Here is a 20,770-nt window from a genome sequence, read left to right as displayed (position 1 = left end):
GTGAACGGGAGCGCTTTGCACCCTGGGAGCAAGAATCGCGATGTTTCTGATGGGTTGTGGGAGTCGTAGTTCCGTGTGCGTGCGGCGCACTGTACCATAGGAGGGATTGGGGAGCGTGGTTTGCCCGCCGGGAAGGGATACTTTTGAGAGCTGCCGTGCTGCGTCCTGGGATTTGTAGTCTGAAGTCCTCATTTCGAATTCTGGGCGGGGATTCATTCTTCTCTCCCGGCGCCTGCCCCTACCTTGGTGTACCACTGCCTGACAGTGGATAAAGCAGAGAAGGGAGCTGCGTGTTTGTCCCTGACACTAAGCGTTTGTTGTTTTTGATATATATCTGTATCTGGCCCGCTTTTCTTCCTGCCGTTTTTTTTTTTTTTTTTTTTTTTTTTTTTTTTGGTGGCGGGACTGGGGATTGAAACCAGGGACGCTTAACCACTCAGCCACATCCCCAGTCCTTTTTATTTTTTATTTTGAGACAGGGCCTCGCTAATTTGCTGAGGCGTGTCGTCCTTCTGCCTCAGCCTCCCGAGTCGCTGGGATTACAGGCATGCACCACCATGTCTGGCTCCTGCCCACTTTTAATGCGGAGGCACACACACAGCATTCTCGAGTCGTAAAACTGAAAAGGGTTTAGAAACCATCTAATTTAATCCATTTCCTGTTGTACATAATGGAACAGTGATTTGCAGAGCTCACATAAGTGATTTTATGGCAAACCTAAGAATGAAATTTTTCTTGATTCACAAGCCAGACATTGTCCACTATGCTATGCTTACTGCCTCCAAGGAATTGTTGCTGCTGCTTCTTTTTGAACGTTAAGGAGGATGAGTTAGATAGGAGGCGGGTGAGAGTGTGTGCAGTCTTAGGTTTCTGTTTTTCTAACCTTTCACTCTTCTGATTACCTTTTTGGTACCTTGAAAGAGTAAGATCATGGAGTAGTAAAGAATGCCATTTGAATTGACTACTTTCTGCCTTCTGTCAGCCTCAAGCAAACACAGACTTTAGTGGCTAGGACCAGAGATGTGATCCTCAGATAGGGGAGGGGCTGAGTTAGATTGCGTGTATGGAAGAGATGAGACCTTGTCTTTCCTGTATTATACTTTGTCACAAGCCCTTAGAAGTTAGCACTTCATATGCCCTCATTGGTTTCATGCCCCTCACTCAGAGCCCAGCTATGCTACTGTGTCAGCCTGAAGGTATTATGGGAGAGAGAAGTAAGCCATTAGCACATACCCAGTGAGCAGAGCTTTGCTTTGATCATCACCATCAGTTGCAGCTGAGAACAGGAACAGGTGGGGGGCCGATGAAGGAAACAAGACTTGACTTTGTTGACAAGTACCAGGGGAACTAGTCACTCCATACTTTACTCCTGGAAGTTGGAAGATGAGGTCAGCCTAGTCGGGGTAGGAATTGGTGCCACCTTGGAGAGCTCCTGCACTAGCTGTTTAAGGGGAATTGGGGAGAGCAGGTGGGACACAGATGCCTTTGGAAGCGACCTCTTGTGGCTAAATGTAGGCACTGCATCCTGCATGAACTGCAACTTATGGGTCCTTCAAAGCTGCTTGTGCTATTGCCAGGATCTGTGGTCAAGACCTCCCCGTTGGAAGACTGTAGAAGCAGAGGTGCTAGTTGCTGCTATTATTTATTTCAGGAATTTTTGTCTTCTGGCTTCTGAGTTCTCATATTCCCTATTTCCTACTTCCTGCTCTTATTCTGGAGAACAGCCATGCAGGGCACACCTCTAATAAGCATGGAATGTGCATGCTGGGAGCCTACGCTGAGCAGAAACTTTCATCTCAAGAGGCTCTGTGGGGGCTGGGGAGATAGCTCAGTCGGTGGAGTGCTTGCCTTGCAAACACAAAGCCCTGGGTTCGACCCCCAGCACTGAAAAAAAAAAAAAAAAAAAAAAAAAAAGAGGCTCTGTGGGATATATGGAAGGGGGCGATCAGTGGATCCTGCCTAGCCATCTCTTTTCAGATCCTCTGGGCAGGGCTTTTTGCCTAACTTAGGTGCCAACCCTTAAACTGCATTTTTCCCTGTTCCTGACATTCTGGATGTTTTCTGAGGCCAAGTCAAACTAAGGCTTAATGTCCAGGGGTTCAGTCTCTGATCCCTATTCCAATTTTCCAAGGCTTGCTTGCCTGGAAAGAAGGGAAAGGAGAGATATGTCAGTTTTCCTGGGTCTTATTGGCAACCCAGTGGCATTGAAAAAGGGTTTGGGAGCGTGCCAGCTTGTACTTCTAGATCTGGCCAAAGAGGAAATGAGATATTGGAATGAATGCAGCTGGGTTCCTGGGCTCTCACCCCTGTGATGCCACCCAATGAAACCTCTTATTTCACCTGACATCTTTTGCATTGACCTTTTGGGGACCATGGTCCTTGTTGGACTGCATGTAACTGGTTTTTAAATAAAAGCTGGGGGTTATTATCATTTTATCCTCATATCCACATGCCATTCATTTACCACCTCCCTTCCCTCCAAGAAAGCACCATCCACCTGGACATTGCTTGATTTTTTTTTTCCAAAACCACCATTTTAATAAGGAAACAACAGAAATAAAAGATTGTTCTCTGGCTGGAGCTCAGACCCCATATAATACATTATATATACAAAATTGCCTTCAGCCAGCTCCTGGGCCTCCTTCTGGGGCTCTCTGACTCGGTTCCATGCCAAATTCCTGGGTCCTTGGACCTCTGCTCCTCTCTAGAATATGCCTGCCCACTCCCCTTATGCCATAACACAGTGGCAGGAGGAGGAGCCTGGCAAGTGGCTTGGATGAGGGACTGTTGGGAAAGGAGGGGATATTTGTAACAGGCAGATAAACATCAGGGGAAGGTTCCCCTCTCTTCAGGGTATAGGACTGTGAGGGAGCCATGGGGTGTCCTGCTTTGGTGTGGAGCATGAGAATCTCTTGGAGCCCACCCTGAGCTTAGGGTAGAGTCCTTGAACCCCTTAGGATCCCTTAGAGTTACTGCCTCCACCAGGACAGGGCAGGAGGCAGAATTGTCCATTTCTGAGGCTTTAGAGAAGGAGCAAAGACTGCCCTAAAGGGGTAATATTGGCACTCCAGGACTACTCAGAGGTCACCGTTGAGAGCAGTTTTCACTATTGGTGATGGCCCCGTGAGGAGCAGTTTGGTGTAGTTTCCACCACTGTCAAGTTAGCCCAGGGCTGGGTGGTGGCCATGGGGAGAGAGGTGCTCCTGTTCTGTCGTCCAGGCAGGAGGGCCAGGGCGTGGGGAAAGGTTGAGAGAAAGCTGGCTGTTGATGATGTGCTCCAGCTGTGTTCTACCAAGTCAGGTGTCCCTTGACTTGGGCCCAAAGAAGGGCCCGAAGTGAACAGTGGTGCCAAGAAAATAGGCCATGGTAGCCATTGCAGGCAGGGAAGGGCACAGCTTCTTGAGGGATTGGTGGCATCTCTTCCCAGTTGGTATGTACAGGAGATGGAGCGACAGCAAGAAGCCAGGGACTGTGATGCTGGGCTGAGTGAACTTTCCTAGGCTGCCCCCACCTAGATGGAGACTTCATATTCTCTCGTCTCCTGCAAAGGAAAGAGACTGCTGGGAGTTGGAAACTTGTCTAAGGTTTGCTAGGCCATAATCCACCTTCCCAAGGAAAAGGGGGAAAGTGAGAGGGCTTAGCAGAACCCTCTACCCAAGGAAGCAGAGAAATGAATCCCGAATCGGGTGTGAAGGTCAGCGTGGGTACTTACTCCAGTCTCATAGGTTGGATTGTCAAATGCCGACTCCACTGTGATGCGGTTATAGGGGCGAAGACGTGTTCGGGGAAGCTGCAGGGGGCTTTTTCCCTGGAACCTGTGGGTCAGAGAAGCCTGTGAGGCAGGAGTGTAGGGCAGGAGTGAGTCAGGTATGCAGAGCAAGAAGGGAAGGCAAACTCACCTGGAGAAGTAGAAGTATACACCTCCCACCAACAGCACCATTGCCACCAATGGCAAGAAGATGGCAGCAGCAATATGGGCAGCATCCAGGGTGCTGGGGGCAGCAGGAGCTTTGGCAACTGAAAGCACAGAGGGTGGGATTGGACAGAGGTCCCTATCACCAGGAGCCCACTTCCCCTAACTTCTGCCCAGAGGCAGCCAGATAGCAGTTCCCTCTAGCTGTCTGAGTATAGGGAAAGAGCTTTTCACCCAGAGAGGCCCAGACCTCTCTTTCTTTGCCTTCTATCTGTGGGGAACCCATGGCCTGGGAGCTGTGACAACCAGGTGCAGGGAGACCACTTCTCTGGCCCTCAAGGGTGAGGACTCACCATCCAGGCTACGGCCGCTGTAGAACCCATCCAGAGAGGCTGGAACAAGAGGGGAGGGCCAAGGGCAGTGGGTGAGCCCAGTGGGCCAAACCACTAATGCAAGGAGTAGAGGTAGTGGGCTGATCACAGGAAGGATTTGTCCAAGGAGAGCCCACTCCAGGTCAGAAGAATTTGGCAGAGACTGGGGAGACCAAGGGTAATGTGAAGCGGGGTGTGGGAAGGTGGATCTGGTTCTCAACATTGGACATCTTTACCAGAGCAGCCCTGTGGACCAGGCAAGGTTTTGAGGGGTGGCAGGGCACTCACCAGCCCTACAGATGGGTGGGGGATCACTCCAATGCGAGGGATGCCCAGGCACACACTTGATGCTGGCCTGGCCCTTGAGCACATAGCCAGGGGCACATGAGAAGTGGATAGTGGCTCCTGCTGGGTGTAGCCGCTTCTCAGGACTGCGGGCACCATTCTCGGGGGCGCTGAGGCCATGGCATGGCTTGAGCTGTTTCACTGAAAGCAGGCAGAGTTCAGTGAGAACGCCAAGCCTCTAGGCTCCAGGGCCAGCCTCTTTTATCTCTTACTAGAGCTTCCCCTCCTACCCATCTGACACTTACAGAGACATTTGGGGGCCCGGTCACTCCACTTGGGGCTGCCAGCCTGGCGGTCATGACAGGTGAGGATGGCACTTCCCGTCAGCACAAAACCCTGGTCACAGATATACTGCACGGTGGCCCCCACAGGAAACTTGGGGCTGGATATGAGGCGTCGGCTGTGCTCCACATCCCCAGGATCACGGCAGGAAGTCACTATGAGTTGAGGATGATGGAGGGAGGACTTAGCAAAGGCCAGTCCATCCCTGGCTTTGTTCCATTCAGCTAATGTCTTCATATTACATGACTCCACCAACTACTTCAATGTCCCTACTGTTTTCCTGGTGTGTTTACTTTCATTTTTTAGGGTCAACAAATACTGACTGGCCATAACCAGGAATGAAATAACTTGGAGTACTTGGCTGAAATGTATCATCTCTATTTCATGATAAGGAAACTGAGGCTGAGCAGTATAAGAACTTCAAGAATGCCAGTTAAGACAGTGGGGACAACACACTGGATTCTCTCAGAACCCAGGAGAGGGACTTGCAGAGGTTGGACAGGGTTGCAAGGGGAACACAGACTCACCTCTTTGGCATGAGGGCAGGTCCTCACTCCAGCTTAGATCCCATTGGCACATGAGGACACTGGATCCCACCACCTGGTAGCCAGGGTAGCACTGGTAAGTGACCACAGTGCCATGCACCAGCTCAGGCTGTGATGGACTCTTCCAGCCATTGGGAATCTCAGGCAGCTCTGGACATGTGTCATTGCGGGGAACCTCTGGGGGCACAGAGTCAGCAAGATGTAATCCTTCAGCCAATGCCAAAGCAATTGTGCCAGCCCCTCACCCCAAGGACACTCTGGCTTTTCCAGTTTGTCCTGGGCCTAGACTGGCCAGGGCAGGCTCAGTAATTTATTCCTCCCTGCTTAAGGATTCCTCCTTGCCTCTCCCTGACATTGCTCTTTCTTCTAAACTTCAGGGTTATCATTTAGACTTCAGCCTTATTTTCAAAAGCACCTTGGCCAGTTCCTCAGACCAGAGAGGAGAACAGGTACGGTGAGAAAAATAAATTGTTACTTCTATTAAAGACAGCCAGAAAGGTAGATAGAAACCAACACTTTTCCTTAGTTATTTGTTTAAACTGGGGATTGAACCCAGGGGTGCTTAACCACTGAGACCACATCCCCAGCCCTTTTTATATTTTATTTAGAGACAGGGTATCACTGAGTTGCTGAGGCTGGCTTTGAACTCCCAATCCTCTTGCCTCAGCTTCCCAAGCCGCTGGAATTATAGGCATATGCTGCCATGCCTAGCAGCTTTTTTTTTTTTTTTTCTTTTTTTAAGGAAAGTTCTTCTTGCTGCCTCTCCAAATCCTTCATGCTGCAACAGAAGGGCTCTTTTTCTCCTGGAGCTCTTCCAGCTTTCCCTTTTCAGAAATAGCAGTCAGGCTCCTGATTACCCTGTCCTCTTAGACTTGCCATGATTGGGTGTCTGCATTCAGAGTGAGCCAGGGCCAAGCTCACCAAAGAAATGGATGACAAATCCTTGCTGATAGCCCAGCACCGAGGTCCCAGGGTCCGATTGGAACTGGATGGTGACATCAGCCATAGAGGTAAAGAGCTTGAAGTGGCCACGGGGCCCTGAGTACTGGCCCAGGACTCGAGCGGTCAGATCATCCCCATCATAGAAAGTAAGTACATCACCAGGGCCTATGCGCAGCCTGTGGAGGAGGTTGGAGGACCATCAGGGCAGGAAAGGCCTTGGGACCCCAGGATGGACTGGATAAGAGATATCCCCAGCCCTCAGGAGTTGGTGTGACCTGACCTGGTAGGCACTTACACTCGGACGTCCAGCATGATGCGTTTGTCCTCTTCTACATGCACACCCCAGATGCAGTCCTGCCCTCGGCCATAGGGCTCCGGCCAGTTGGGGGAGAGCACCACACCAGCTGAATCTGTAATCTCCCCGCTGCACACAGCTGGAAGGCAGGGGAGGCCCGGGAGGCACGTCCCCGCCACGTTCCCCCCAGTGCCATGTCCTCGGGCTGCCACCTGCCCACGGAGCACCCACCCATTGCTGGGAGCCCCTACCTTCTCCTCAGGGAATGTATGAATTGCACATGTCATAGGGCCCCTGTGGCCCTGGAATCTGTTGGCTGTCTCTTGATACCCACCCTGTTCACTGCCCTTGCAGGCCCATCCTGTAGTGCCTACTGACCTCGGCAGGCCGGCTCTGTCTCATTCCACTGAGGGTCATGGGGGTCAATGCACTCAATGATGATGGAGCCTTGTTCCAGGGTGTAGCCAGGGTCACAACTGAACTCCACAGTGGTACCCACAGGGTAGGAGGGTGCGCTGCTGCTGAAGTTGCCGTTTTTGACAAAAGGTTCATAGCAGTGTCCCTGCTGGAAGGCTGTGAAGCACAGGACCCAGTCCAGCTCAGCCTCAAACAGGGTAAACACAGGGCAGGCATCTTTTGCTACCCATCCCTTTTCATTCCTGAATGCAAAGATATGTCCTGGGCTTGGAGCAGGGGACAGTAGGGGGACAGGAACAGCCCAGAGTATCCATCTCTATTATGCTCAGGAGGCCATCTTGCTCACCATTGTATTTCCATTGCCTAGTTTTGTGCCTAATATATAGAAGATGCTTGGTAGATTTTTTTAAAAAGTGGATTAATGAATGCATGCATATATGGGTCTAGAGTGTCTCTTGAAACAGTTTGCCCTCCCCAAGTATTAGGGCCTTTTTTGCTTTTGAAGCCCTGGAGAATTCATTCTCTTGGACCAAAAGGCCTGGATCTAGACAAGGGGGCTCCTGCAAAGATGGGGTAGGAATCTTAGATCCAATGGGAAGGGTGGGGGACCAACTTGGAAGGATGTGATGGAATGGAGGCTGAGATGTGGGAGAAAGGCCCTAGTCCCCACCCCGTGAGGCCCCAGCAGGCTCACCCTCATAGCGCAGGGCCATGCCTGCAGCTGCCCCGCTGCTGTCAGTACTGAGCTCCACAAAGAAGTGTCTGCCAGAGCTGAGCAGGCCCTCAATGGGCAGGTATTCCACCTCGTAGGAATCATACACAGGCGGGGCCTCCACATTGTCCCCATTGCGAATGATGAGCCTAGGCCAGGAGAGTGGCAGCTATGTGGCTGGTCACTGACCCAGATGAGGTGTGGCCCCAGGCTTCGGCATCCCTCCAACAGGGTATCACCCAGTCAGGCACTCCCACCCACTAGGACAGCCCCTCACCTGTCATCATCCTCTGCCAGGGAGACCTTCTCAAAGTGCAGGTGCAGCCGCTGGCTCTCAGGAGCCTCAAGCAGCCAGTGGCAGGTGAGGTTGTTGCTGTAGTTTCCCGGGAAGCCCGGAGAGACAATGCGGCCAGTGGTGGCATTGCGGATCACTCCACCGCAGGCAGCTTTGAGACAGGGATGGACTTGGGCTGGGTCTCTGAGTGTATCCTTGGCAGCCTCACAAGCCTTCCTCCCCATCCCAGCCCTGTCCCCTCTGCATGGGACACAGGGACCTTCGTCTCCCTGCCAGCTTTGCTGCCATGGTCCTAGTGGTCTATCTTTTAGCCCCATGACCCTGCAGTTTCAGGCAGCCTGAACTTCAGAATCCTACCTCCTAACCTTTCACATCTCTGAGACTTTTCATATGGAATTTTTTTTTTTTTTTGTACCAGGGATTGAATCCAGAGGTGCTTTATCACTGAGCCAATCCCTAGCTCCCTAGCCCTTTTAAATTTTTTTTATTATTATTTTTTTTTTTTTTTATTTTTAATTTTTTAAAAGTTGTTGGGGGCCTCACTAAATTGCTGAGGCTGGCTTTGAACTTGTGATCCTCCTACCTCAGCCTCCGGAGCTGCTGGGATTATAGGTGTGCACCACTGCGCCTGGCCATATGCAACTTTCTTGATTGTTAGTAGATCTGTCACTGCCTAGCTTCATGGCCTGGGATAATGTTCCCTCTCTATTTTTTTTTTTTTTTTTTGAAACAGTGTCTCCCTAAGATGACAGGCTGGCCTCAAACTTTGGATCCTCCTGTATCAGCCTCCTGTTGGTGGGATTACCGGCATGTGCCACCACACCCAGTTCCCTCTCTGTTGACTCCTCTAGACCTTCCCTCCAATTTCCCAAGAGACTTTATTAAAGCCCTTAGTCTATGTGTTGACCCTCCTGGGTACATCTGCTACCTCTGACTCATGCCACTTTTTTAAAAACCAGTGATCTGGTTTGCCTAGTATCTGTGAGACTCTGGGTTTGATCCCCAGTGCTGCAAAAATGAATAAATAAATAAGTGAATAAACAAACGAATAAAATAAAACCATTTATTTGTTTAGGCCTGTCCCTTAAGTAGGAACCTCCTGGTACAGGGACCAGGTCTTCTCAGACCAGGGATAGAGTTGGTGCTCAGAGTTGAATGAATAGAATTAGTAAATGAATGTAAAAAGAGGATCAGGACTAGATTGGGGATGACAAATGACTGATGTGCCTACCATCCACCCCAAAACCTGTGCCCTTGGCAGACACCGCTAGCTAGAGGTGGCCTCCAGTGTGACTTTCTGAAATAGCTCTTCAGTCATCATTACCTGGGCAGACACCTTAGGGCCTTTCCAGACTGACCCCTCTGGCCTGGTACTGTGTTCTCTTCCCAAGGAAAGGCTGAGCAGTTTGCCTGGGCCCAGCTGTCAGGGTTCCTGTGCTACTTGACCACAAACTCCTGGCAGTTAAGTAGGGTCAACAAAGGGGCCTGAAGCAGGAGGAGGTGGCTGGTTCTAGGCTTTCCTTTCCTGGCCACTGCTCTGGACCCTCCTGCTCTCAGCAATCAGGCTAGCGTGGCCAGTACCCAGTACTGTTGCCTGCAAACACTCCAGATGGCAGAATACTGTAACTTAATATGCTTTTTAGGGGAAGGGATTAGTCTCTTCTCTGCTTCTCTACTGAGAAGATGGACCTACCCTCCTGCTCTGTCTCAGTATGGAACTGCCCTTCAAATCTGATCACATCCTATACTTTGCTTAAAAATCACTCAGTGGTTCCCTATTGCCCTCAGCATAGAATTCAAATTCAAAACAGCATTCAAGCCCTTCATGGATCCAACTCCTCTGACTCAGTTTCAGTTTCTTCCTGCACACCCTCTCCTTTAGGCACACCTCACCATGTCCTCACTGTATCATGTGGTTTCGGGTCTTCACACCTGTTCCAGAATTCACTCCACTATGCCAAGCTAACATTTCTGGAAACCTTCCGTGATCCCTCCTCAAGAAGCCTTCCCTGACTCTTCTGTCATTTCAGAACTGCTCTCCCTCACCTGGGTTGCTGGCACACATCATATTAGCCCCATTACAGCCTTCTCTGTACTGAGCTGCCCACCAGTCTTCCCAAGGGACTTCCTCTGGGGCCCCTTGAGGGCAGAGGACATACCTGTCTTGTTCATCTTTGTGGCTGGCACCAGCAAGAGCTTATAGAGTGAAATAAGGTTCAAAAGCTCAAGCTCCTCCTCCCCCAAAAAGAAAAAAGCCAAAGTTGCCCTTCATACTGAAGATGAAACACTTGCCTTATCTTCCTTTCCCACCACAGCAATCCCCGTTAGGTTGACTGCCAGCTCAGACCTCTCCATCATCCAGGTCCAGAACCTGGGATCCCCTTTGACTTTTCCCCCATTTTCTCATCAGCATCTCTGGAATTTCTTCCTTCCTCTCCATCCCCAAAGCCACTGTTGCAGTTCAATCCTTCTTGTCTGGATGGCCTCCCAGCCTTCAGATGAGATGACCACCAGGCTGGCTCACCTGAGAATAGTTCTGAGCTCCTCCCACTTCCTCTCAAAAACCTCACCAGCTCCCCACCTCATAGCTTGGCCAGACAGTCAAGACCCTCCTTCTGCTCTCTCCATCTGTCTGTCTTCTGTGCCCTTAAACACCCTCTCTTTCCCGTCCCTATGTCATTTACCTCCATGGAAATGTCAATCCTTCAGGGCCACCACCCCTAGGAAGCCTCCTCAATACCCAACTATGATGGCTTCCTCTCCTCCCAGGTCACTTTATGTCTCTATTGGTACCTTTTACTTTCAGCTCTGGAAATTAGAGACCTGTGTGCCTTCTTCCCTCTTTCCTGGAACTATGGGCTCTTGGAGGTCAGAATCCCTATTTAATTCAACTTTGTGTACCTGTGGTGGTCCATACAGTGGATGCTAAATAAGTGCAGGTTGGATGAGTGCCACTGAAGTGAGGGACCATTTTCTGGGTTTCCTTATAAAGAGTAAATGAAAGTACCAGACAGCAACAGAGGGCAGGGACGAGCCCCACCTGGCTTTTCCACTCAGTCTCCTCCCCAGGGGCCACTCACCGATGCAGACAGGCTCCTGGGAATCCCAAAAGGGCTGGGTGGCGTTGAGACAGGTAAGGAACCTGGCACCCTTTAGCTGGTAGCCAGTGGCACAGTGGAAGCGGGCACTGCCTCCTGGGTGGAGGCTGGTGACCGTCACATCTCCGTAAGCTGGACGTCGGGGAAAGTGGCAGCTCAGGAGATAGGCTGCAGAGAAAGAACGGGTGATATTGTGTGTTGTGGGGGAGACTGAGCCATGATGGGCTGGGGTGTGAAGGCCTGTGTTAGTCTGCCTCAACCTTCCTGGAGGTGTCATTTGGGACCAGAGGAAGCATTAGGAGTTTCTGAAAAGATCCTGATCCCTTCTCTAGAAGGTGTCAATGATGTTTCCAGAAGCTTGGGTTCTGGTCCAAAGTTTGTGACACTTTGGGCAAGTTACTTAGCCATTTTGTGTCATTTCCTCATTTGTTAAAATGAGGTTCAAAATGCCGGCCCACCTATAGGGTTACTGTGAGACTAAATGAGATAGTATTTTATTCCATCTGGTTCCCTGTCATCCAGCTGATAACACATCTTTTTTTTATTTTCAACTGGGTATTGAAACTGGGGCATGCTTTGCCATTGAGCCACATTCCCAGTTCTTTTTATTTTGAATTTAATTTTATTTATTTTTTAATTTTTTTATTATTTTTTATTTTTTTGTTTTCAGTGGACACAACATTTCTTTTATTTTATGTGGTGCTGAGGATTGAACTCAGGGCCTCACACATGCCAGGCAAGTGCTCTACCACTAAGCAACAACCCCAGCCCCTCCAGCTCTTTTTATTTTGAGACAGGGTCTCGCTAAGTTGCTTAGGGCTTTGCTAAATTGCTGAGGTTGGCCTTGAACTCATGATCCTTCTGCCTCAGCCTCCAGAGTCACTGGGATTACAGGGGTGTGCCACTGCGTCCAGCTTGATAATACATCTTTAAGAAGTGTTTATGACTGGGCACAGTAGCACATGCCTGCACTCCCAGCTCTGGAGACTGAGGGAGGACGATCTTAAGTTCAAAGCCAGCCTGGGCAATTTAGGGAAACTTTTTATCTCAAAGCTGCTGGGAATGCATCTCAGTGACAAAATACCCCTGGGTTCAACACCCAATACCAAAATAATAGTTTTTTATGGAACCACATGCAGATGCAAAAGAACTTGAAATAGTGAACCACCTAGAAGACCTAAAATCTTGATATTGTTTTTCCTGTAGGAGACGAAATGAATTGCAGCAGGAAAAATTGGAGTCAGTCAGAGCTTCCCCAGTATTCAGGGAGAAATGTTAAACAGCTTTATGGCAATGGTGCTGGACTACTTTTAAAGACAGGATGGAGGCTAAGATTCAGAGGCAGAGCTACCTTCATAGAAGGCCCCTGGTAAACCTGATAGCTTTGAGAATTGTCATACCAAGAATGACCACACGATGGCAGCAAATCCTACAAAACAACCTGGCAAATCCCAACCCTGGGGCCAAAACTTGGTGTGGCAGCTAAAAATGGAGATCCTGAGTTGGGGGTGAGAAGTGCAGAAGAAGGCCTGAAGGGTTCAAGGAGAGGGACTGAGAGAAGGCTTGGGCTATGCCTCTATGTGCCATTGTGTGAAGAGAAAATGGGGCTACCCTTCTGGGCAGAGCAGAACCCTAAAACCTGAATTTTGTGCTGTTTTGTGACTTTGACTTGTCCTCTTCTTAATTGCCTTGTCTGTGAAAGCAGGAAGATGGTTCACACTCTTTCCTCTTCCACAGAGAATGGCCATTAAGAGGCTAGTTGTAATTGACAGACAGTACAGGGCAATGTTTGGGAAGTGGGCTCCAGAGTCAGAAAGTCTGGGTTTGAATATGGGCTCCTCTCCTTGCTCTGCCTCAGTTTCCATGTTTACACACCCATTTTGAGCATCCAATGCTGTGGAGGTTAAATGAGAGGAATGTGTGCAGTGCCTGGCTCAGAACAAATACCTAACACCTCAGCCTGCTGTTAGTTTGTAATCTTTAATAATAGCACCTCACATTTGAAGCATTTACCAGTTTCTGAAGTGCTCTCACACCCTTCTTACTTGATACAGTTTGCTTGGGAAGGAGGAAGACAAGGTAGGGGTTATTAACCCATTTTTTATAAGGAAAACAGAGGTTCAGAAAGACAGGTTCAGAGAGCCTGTGTGCCCTCGTCACACTGCAGGTAAGTGCTAGAGTGGGGACTTGACCTGGCATACCCCCAACTCCTACTTCTCCAGTTAAAGCAGAAACCTGGGGTCAGGGGTCAGAGAAACCTGAGGGTAACAGACAAGGCTGCCCTGAGTTCCGGGTGGCTGCTTACACTGCCCTGAGGAGAGATCCCAGGCCAGGATGGGATGGGGGGTGTGGAGGATGGGGGACATTATACCCAGAGTGGAGGGGATAGAGGGGATAACACCCAGGAGGTCTAGACCCTCAGCCAGATGTTAGGCTCAGCACTTACAACTTCCCTTTGAGTTCAAGCACAACTTGGGAACGGAGGTCCCCTCATTTCACAGATGAGGAGACTGGGCCAGGATGAGGCATGGGCAAGAGGCTAGGGGCAGAGAATGAAGCCCCCAAGCCTCCATAATGGTTAAAATGCCTCTTCCCAGGATGAGCTTCCTCCTATTGCCATGACAACCGTTCAGGGAGGCTGCACCACCACAATCTGTTGAGCTATTTTCTCATTGGCATCTGTTTCTGGAGCCAAGTCCAGTGCCAGGAATGCTCAGGATGGAGGAGGGGTTTGCCTGTCAGGACCCTCTGCCCACCCACCCTGCCAGAGACTGGGAGAGCGCACTGAATTGGAACTTGGTCCTGCCATGAGACCCTTGTGGGGACCCATCTTTGTGACCTCCCACATCAGCTTGGACAGCTCCATACTGGCATGGGTACCAGGCCCCTCCCTCCTCTCCTGGCACCCTCTTTCTCCAGCCCACGAGATGCGCGTGTGAGTACACGCTCCTCCTGTTCCCATCTCTGGGATCAGGGCTAATTACAGCCTATAATTAGGGGAATTACACTCATTAAGGAAAGAGCTGATCATTGACAAAAACTGGGCCGAGGAGGGAGGGCTTCCGGGAGCCCAGAAGGAGCAGGACTGGGCCAGTTCTTCCAGCCCTTTCTTGGGGTCTGCTCCCCTTTGCTGGGCCTCCAACCCACTGCCATTCAGCCACTTTTGTCTGGCCTGACAGAGAGGGGGGTCTGGAGTTTTGTGCAAAGGAATTTGCGGCAAGAGGAAAGGTTACCATGGCGTGAAATTATGCCGGCTGCCTGGGAGGATTGATGAGCCATTAGGGAGACTGGCGGGCCGCCTAGATGCTCACCCCTGCCTCGGCTGGCCCCTTGCCTCTGCCAATCCCCCCTCACCGCCCCCCGCCCCCGTCAGACTCCCTGCTGCCATGCTAGACTGCTCCCCCAGTTTGAGTGGAGAAGCCAGAATGGGACAAGGTGGCCTACTAAGCATCCCCAGCTCTGGAGTGCCTGCCCACCTGCTGGTTCTTTCCCCCCTGCAGGGCTGCAGAAGTGTCCACGACAATGCAAGACAATCTTGTGATTGTTCACACCAATTATTTCCCTATTAGTGTTCCCTGGTCTGAACTGGTTAACTGGTCCAAAGGATTAAGTGGACTAGTGCCCAGGGAGGGGGATGGGCAGGAAGGATACCGGTGGGGGAGCAGCGGAGTCCCTTTTCTCTACCTCCCCATCCTGCAAGCTGTGCAATACTAGTTTCCTTAGTGGAGCATCAGCTAAGCTCTTGATTTGCACCGTTTATTTACCTAAACTTGACTTTGTGGGGTAGATGTTTTGGTCTCATTTTACAGTAAGAAAAGGAAGGTCAAATAGGTGAAATGACCTCTGAGGTAAACAGTTAGTAAGAAGGAGATTCAAACACAGATTTGCCCAACTCCTGAGCCTTTGGTATCCCCACTACATCATGCCACTTCCCTCCTTCCCACGGTGTTATGAACTGACTGGAGCAAGTGGCAGGTCCAAGGTAGATGAGGAAGGCCAGCCTGGCAGCTGAAGACCTCCAGATAGTCACTGTCAAGCCCCTTTGACCTTGACGCCCCTGCCTTTGGAGAGAGGCTTCTATTATTATTGGCTGTGCAAGTGACTGCCTCCTCCTGAGATTCTGAAGCCTTGAGGGCAAGGACCTGGGCTGGTACATCTTGATATTTCCAAAGCCCAGCACAAGCCTGGCAAAGAGCAAGTGTCCTCAAAAGTGCACTGAATGAGTGAATGAACAAATGACAGAGGCTAACCTGGGGGCTACCTGATCCTGAGTCCCATGAGCCATACTTACATTTGTACAGAGCTTCACTGGGCACCTGTGCTACAGGTTACCAGCTGTGTCCCTTGGACTGTAATAGCACCAGACACCCCCAGGAGGGCGGCCAGTTTGGGCTGGTTCCTCTTTTAGGTTCCCAGGTCTTACCTTGGTAGTAGAAATGGAAGGTGCCAGGTCCAACAGGTGGTGGGAGGCTCTGGAACCTCAGGGCTGCTTGGTGGGTGGGGCTGCGGATGACTTGGCCCCGGAGCAGGAAAGACTGATTGGCCAGGGGCAGTGGGTCAGGGCCCCCCAGACCCTCCACGGTTACCGTCTCCCCCTCTCGGAGGCTGATGTTCTGGACCTATGGGTGGATTAGAGAGAGCAAAGCAAAGCAAAGCAAAGCAGTCAGACTTCTCCCAGCTGCCTGAGCCCTGCTGCCCTCAGCCTCCTGCAGGCCCCCTGGCCGATCCTCAGTGCCCCTTGGGCATCAGGGCTCACAGGCCCTGAGCTGGGCACTTCAGAACAGGAGGCACTCATCCTACCTTCTCAGTAACTGTATGATGTGACCTGAAATCAGAAGTATTAAGTAAATTACCCAATATCACATGGAGATTATAAGCAGACCTGGGACTTGTCTGTATAACTTCTCAAGTACACCAGCTGTTTCATGTCCCTACCCCTATCAGAAAAGCAGGAATGGGTAGGTGTGTCAGAGATGGCATCTGAGAGTCCAGCCAACAACATGAGGTCCTACACTTCCCCTGGACATCCCTGTCAGATGCCTCAGTTGCCTTACACCCAGTCTGCCTCATACTGAACCACTCTCTTCCCCCAACCAGTAGCTCCCCTGGCTCCCATCTCAGGAAGTGATCTTGCTAACTACCTGGGTACCCAAGTCAGAAACTGGCATGTTGCCTCTTCCCTCAGACCCCATATCCAATCAGTCATTCAATCTGTCAAGTAGACCTTGAATCACTGGGATCAGTGCAGCAGCCCCTGGCCTGCCTCCCTGCCTGTAGGGCTTAATCCTCTTCTCCTTCCACATAATGTTTTCTGAACTGCAGCCAGACAGGTCCCAGACCTGTCATTCATCATGGTGCTTCCCTGTTTAGACCCTCCCATGCTTTCCCTTTGAGTCCACGAAGACCATAGTACTAGTATGAACTCCTCGTTTGGTCCTTCAGGCCCTGCCCAACTTGGCCCCTATTGGCTGCTCAACTTGGCCTTTTCCAATCCCCTCCACGTGTCAGCATGTGTCTCCACATCTCTCTCTTTTCTGAGTCTTTTGCTGTGCTCCTTTCTGCTGATTGTCACAGGTCCCTCTGCTGGCATTCTGATCTTCAGGCCTTCAATCCCTGGAACATCCTTCTGGACGCCATCTCTCCATCCAAACAAGAATTGGGCAATAACAGATACTGCCCAGAGGGGAATAGAAGGAGCACTGGATTGGGAACCCAGAGATCCCAGAGGTTCCAGATCTTGTCCTAACCATGGACAGGTATGCCACCTATTCGAGCTTCAGTTTCCTTGCTTTACAAATGGTCTTCTGTAGATTTTTGCTACTCTAAAATGTGGTCACTGGATCAGCAGCAGCACCACCACCTGGGAGCTTACAAGAAATGCGGACTCTTGGATCCCATTTCTGATCTATAGAATCACATTCTGCCTTTTAACACAATCCCTGAGCAATTCAAAAGCACTGATCTCCCTAACCTAAGAACCCTACCATGTTGCTCTGAGGTAGGGCCTTTAAGGGTTAACCACCTGGGTTGGTCAAGTGGCATCTAGTGAGTCATCAGATCCTTCCCCATCTCATCTTCCCAATGTTCCAGCTGGTCCCTCCTGGCTCTCTCTTTGCTGCTCTCTTGGCTCCGAATGCTTCCTGCTCATTGTTTCTCACCTGAGAATGGCCTTCTAACCATGTCCCACCCCTCATCTCCCAGGCTGCCTGAGATCATGTCTCTGTCCTACCCAAACCCTGCTGGTGGTTTCAGGTTGCCCTGAGGACAAGATCCAAACTTTCCAGCTCACAGTTGGTTCCAGTGACTTTGCCGGCCTTGCTTCCCTGCACTGCAGCCTCTGGCTTCCAAACCACCTCTGCCCTTCTGGGAATTTGCTCAGGGAGCACCTTCTCTTCTTTCCCTTCTGGTGAAGCTGATCATCCTTTCAGATCTCAGGGCCTGCTGGGCACAGTGGTTTATGCCGGCAACTCTGGAGACTGAGACAGGAGGATCACAAATTCAAGGTCAGCCTTGGCAGTTAGGGACACCCTAAGCAATGTAGCACACGTCCCTGTCTCAAATCAAAAAATGAAAAGGGTCGGGGATGTAGCTCAGTGGAAAAGCATTCCTGGGTTAAATCTCCACTATCAACAAAACGAACACACAAACAAAAACCTCAGGGTCTCTACCTCTCAGGCCTGGTCAGTCAGTCCCTTGCTATCTCTCCATTAAGTCCTGGGGTGGCATTTTGGGTCACAATGTCCTCTTCACTGGCCAGTCTCCATACAGACAGGTGGAGAAAGCGAATGTAGGCCATGGAGGCACGTTCCTCACCGGAGCTCTGGGAGCTGGGAAGCACAGGATGCGGAGCCCAGCCAGGTCCAGGGAGATAGGTGTTTCCAGGCTCAGGGGCCCTCCGACTGTGAGTATTAAGAATAGATGTGCCTTGAGGACCCCCGAAGGGGCAGATAGACAGGGAGAGGTCTCCACTCAGGCCTAGAAGGAAAGACTAGAGGATCTGGGTGACCGAAGGCTGAAGGCAGGATGCTAGGGGTAAAAGCGCCTCCTCTCCATGGGGAGCTCCTGGCCCAGGCACATTTGGGTGGAGGCTGCCTGACCATCTGCTGGGGACTTTCCTCAGGGAATCCCTGCAGCAGGCGGAGGCTGGATGAGGTCCCTTCAAACTTGGAGATTCTGTGATTCTAGAGTTGGGAAAACAAGACTCACACACGTGGAATCTGTAATTATCGAGAGACGCCAGGCAGCATATAATTCTGCCTTAAGTGGCACTGCATGCGTGCAGCAGGAATCCTCGAGGGGAGAGCGGAGGGCTTGGAGGCTCGGGGAACGCACATGTGGCAGGTGGGTTTCAGAGTGCCTTGAAGAGAGGGGAGCAGGGAGGAGGAGGAAGGGAGGACATTCACTGCAGGGAAATTACCACTCGAGCTAAAGCAGAGAAGTACAAATTAAATTTGTGTTTTCTTCCTAATTCCTCATATGCCTTTAGCTTGACATCTAACTTCCTGCTCCTGATCTCTCTGATCTGCTGGGTTCAGAAGGTGGCAGCAGCAGTAACAACAAAAACAATTACCATTCATGGAGCACCTACAGTGTATCTATTTGAGGTAAAGTCCCCACAAATACACAGGGTCTCAGAGAGGCTAAGGAACTTGCAAAAGGTCACACAGCAGTTAAGAAGCAGTCTTGCCTTACTGGAGGTAAAGGCAGATCCTTCCTCTCCTATCACCTGCAGAAATAGACTTCTAGACATCTTTATTCCCAGGCTCCAGGCCCCTAGGTTTTAGCAGGAGGTGAGTCTTGGCCTGGCCTGATCTGGTCCGGTTTTTACCAAGATGTTGGAATTTGAGTTCCCTGAGCAGCCTGTAAAACTAGGAAAATTGAGAGGTGAGGCCTCTGGTCCCCTCTGATCTGGGGGAAGCATGGTCCCCTCAAGGTGGCCTGGATCTCAGCCGAGCCTGAAGATGAGGGTTGGGATGAATGAGGGTGTGGAATGGAGTGGCTTCCATCCAGAAGGTTCCCTGTCTTCAGTCAGAGGTTCCCTACACAGCTCTGGTACCCTGGGTTTCCAGCACCCAGTTGTGGGCCCACTGCAGTGGCTAGAATGTAATTTGTCACTTTTGAGGACCAGGCTGACAGGGCCAGACAGGGCTGGGTGTTGGACAAGGGGAGAGATGAAGTCTTGATGCAATTTGCAGGCATCTGAAGAGCCTGGAGACAGATTGAAATGTCAGCTGTGTTCATGAGGGCTGTCTTCCCGTTGCCTGTCCATTGACAGGAGGGGGCCTAGGAGGCTTAGGGGCCAGGCAGCGGGAGGACAGAAGCAGAGGGAACTGAGAACAATTCCCACAGGACCCTGGACTGGCCAATGCTGCCCTGTTTCCAGTAGACCAGGTGGTCAGTTCAAGGAGAAAACATGGCCACTTTGCAGGGGCTGGCCTCTTCCTGGACAGGAGGCACGAAGGAGTCAGATTGCTTTCTGCCGCTGCCCTGGTCATCAGCCCTGTCTGTGCTGTCTTATGGAAGCTTTCAGTCAGGCCTCCAGCAGTTGTCTTAATGGTGTGACCCACAGGGGAAGGGGTGATAGTATAAACACAGAGCAGCACAGGCAGAAGAGCTGGGGGTTGCCTCCCTATGCCATTCCCACCACAGCACCTGAGGGCCAGGTGCTGATCACAGTTCCTCTCGACTCTTGGTTGCCACACTCCATGTTTACACTCTGGCAGGGAACCAGGAAGAAGGGCCACAGACCTGAGGTGCTGCCACATAGTTGAGCTTCGAAGAAGCTACATGCAGAGGGACTGGCTGGAAGGGGCCTCGGGCAGCATCCTGTTTAATTTACCTCGACTGAAAGGGAAACTGAGGCCCAGAGAAGATAAGCAGCTCCTCTCAGTCACTGGAAGGCTGGCTGCTGAGCCAGGACCAGAACCCCAGTGCTACATGTGTCCTCTGTGCCCTTCTGAACTGGCACTCATCCCTAATATCTTATGGGTAAGATCTGTTTTCAGGATGGAGAGAGAGACCTAAATCCATGGAACCAAACCTTCCAGCACACATTGCCACCTCCCCAATGGGCCTTCTTGGAATCAGGAAATAGGAAGTTGCCCAGAAATCCCACCCCTCTGCTCCTGGTGCTCACATTGGGCCTGGTCTTGACCCAGTTTAGAAGGGTGGGTGTTCTGGCCATCAAACTGACAGCTGGCCTGGCCTGGGAGTGCTGTGTGCCAATGGGGCCACCTGGGCATGAGGGCAAAGACTGTGGGCAGCTGTGCCCAGACTCCAGATGGTACAGGCAGCAGCCAAGCCAAGATGGAAGCTGGCAGTGGGAAGGCTCTTGGAATGCCAAAATGCAGTGAGAAGCAGGCACCCAGCCCAGAAAGGCCTGGAGGCTTCAGGGGGAGACTGGCTGCGTGGGGACGGGATAGGACCCACATGGACCATGGGGCTCTAGCTCACCATCCTGAAAGGTCTTCTCTGAACCTTGGTGGAGACAAGTCACAAGTAGTCCCCTCTCTCCAAGTCTGAGTAGCACAGGCACATTCTAGGCCTCTGAGGTTT

At 51.0% G+C, this 20,770-nt stretch overlaps 1 protein-coding gene and 1 long non-coding RNA gene across 5 annotated transcripts in view; one reads left to right on the top strand and one right to left on the bottom strand.

Moving 5' to 3' along the window:
* The window catches only part of LOC306656133, a 324,085-nt gene that overhangs the window by 155,065 nt on the left and 148,250 nt on the right, over positions 1 to 20,770 (top strand). The window lies entirely within an intron of this gene.
* Positions 2,502 to 20,770, bottom strand: part of SEZ6 (seizure related 6 homolog) — a 44,548-nt gene continuing 26,279 nt past the window's right edge. The window contains exons 4-17 of one of the 4 annotated variants that reach the window (XM_079130800.1): positions 15,639 to 15,834; positions 11,198 to 11,383; positions 8,100 to 8,268; positions 7,805 to 7,971; positions 7,072 to 7,266; positions 6,694 to 6,832; positions 6,378 to 6,574; positions 5,439 to 5,633; positions 4,875 to 5,066; positions 4,573 to 4,770; positions 4,267 to 4,305; positions 3,900 to 4,017; positions 3,713 to 3,815; positions 2,503 to 3,557 (exon numbers count right to left, since the gene is read on the bottom strand). In XM_079130800.1, coding sequence (XP_078986926.1) covers positions 3,525 to 3,557; positions 3,713 to 3,815; positions 3,900 to 4,017; positions 4,267 to 4,305; positions 4,573 to 4,770; positions 4,875 to 5,066; positions 5,439 to 5,633; positions 6,378 to 6,574; positions 6,694 to 6,832; positions 7,072 to 7,266; positions 7,805 to 7,971; positions 8,100 to 8,268; positions 11,198 to 11,383; positions 15,639 to 15,834 — 2,127 coding nt within the window. In that variant the 3' untranslated portion in view covers positions 2,503 to 3,524. Of the gene's footprint in view, positions 3,558 to 3,712; positions 3,816 to 3,899; positions 4,018 to 4,266; positions 4,306 to 4,572; positions 4,771 to 4,874; positions 5,067 to 5,438; positions 5,634 to 6,377; positions 6,575 to 6,693; positions 6,833 to 7,071; positions 7,267 to 7,804; positions 7,972 to 8,099; positions 8,269 to 11,197; positions 11,384 to 15,638; positions 15,835 to 20,770 lie in introns of all 4 variants that reach the window. The other 3 variants (XM_079130801.1, XM_079130802.1, XM_079130803.1) reach the window with 3 other exon arrangements.

This window comes from Sciurus vulgaris (genome assembly GCF_902686455.1).
Source record: "Sciurus vulgaris genome assembly, chromosome: 3".
Lineage (NCBI taxonomy): Eukaryota > Metazoa > Chordata > Mammalia > Rodentia > Sciuridae > Sciurus > Sciurus vulgaris.
Note: the sequence above shows the minus strand (reverse complement) of the source record. Positions and strands in the feature narration are given on the sequence as shown.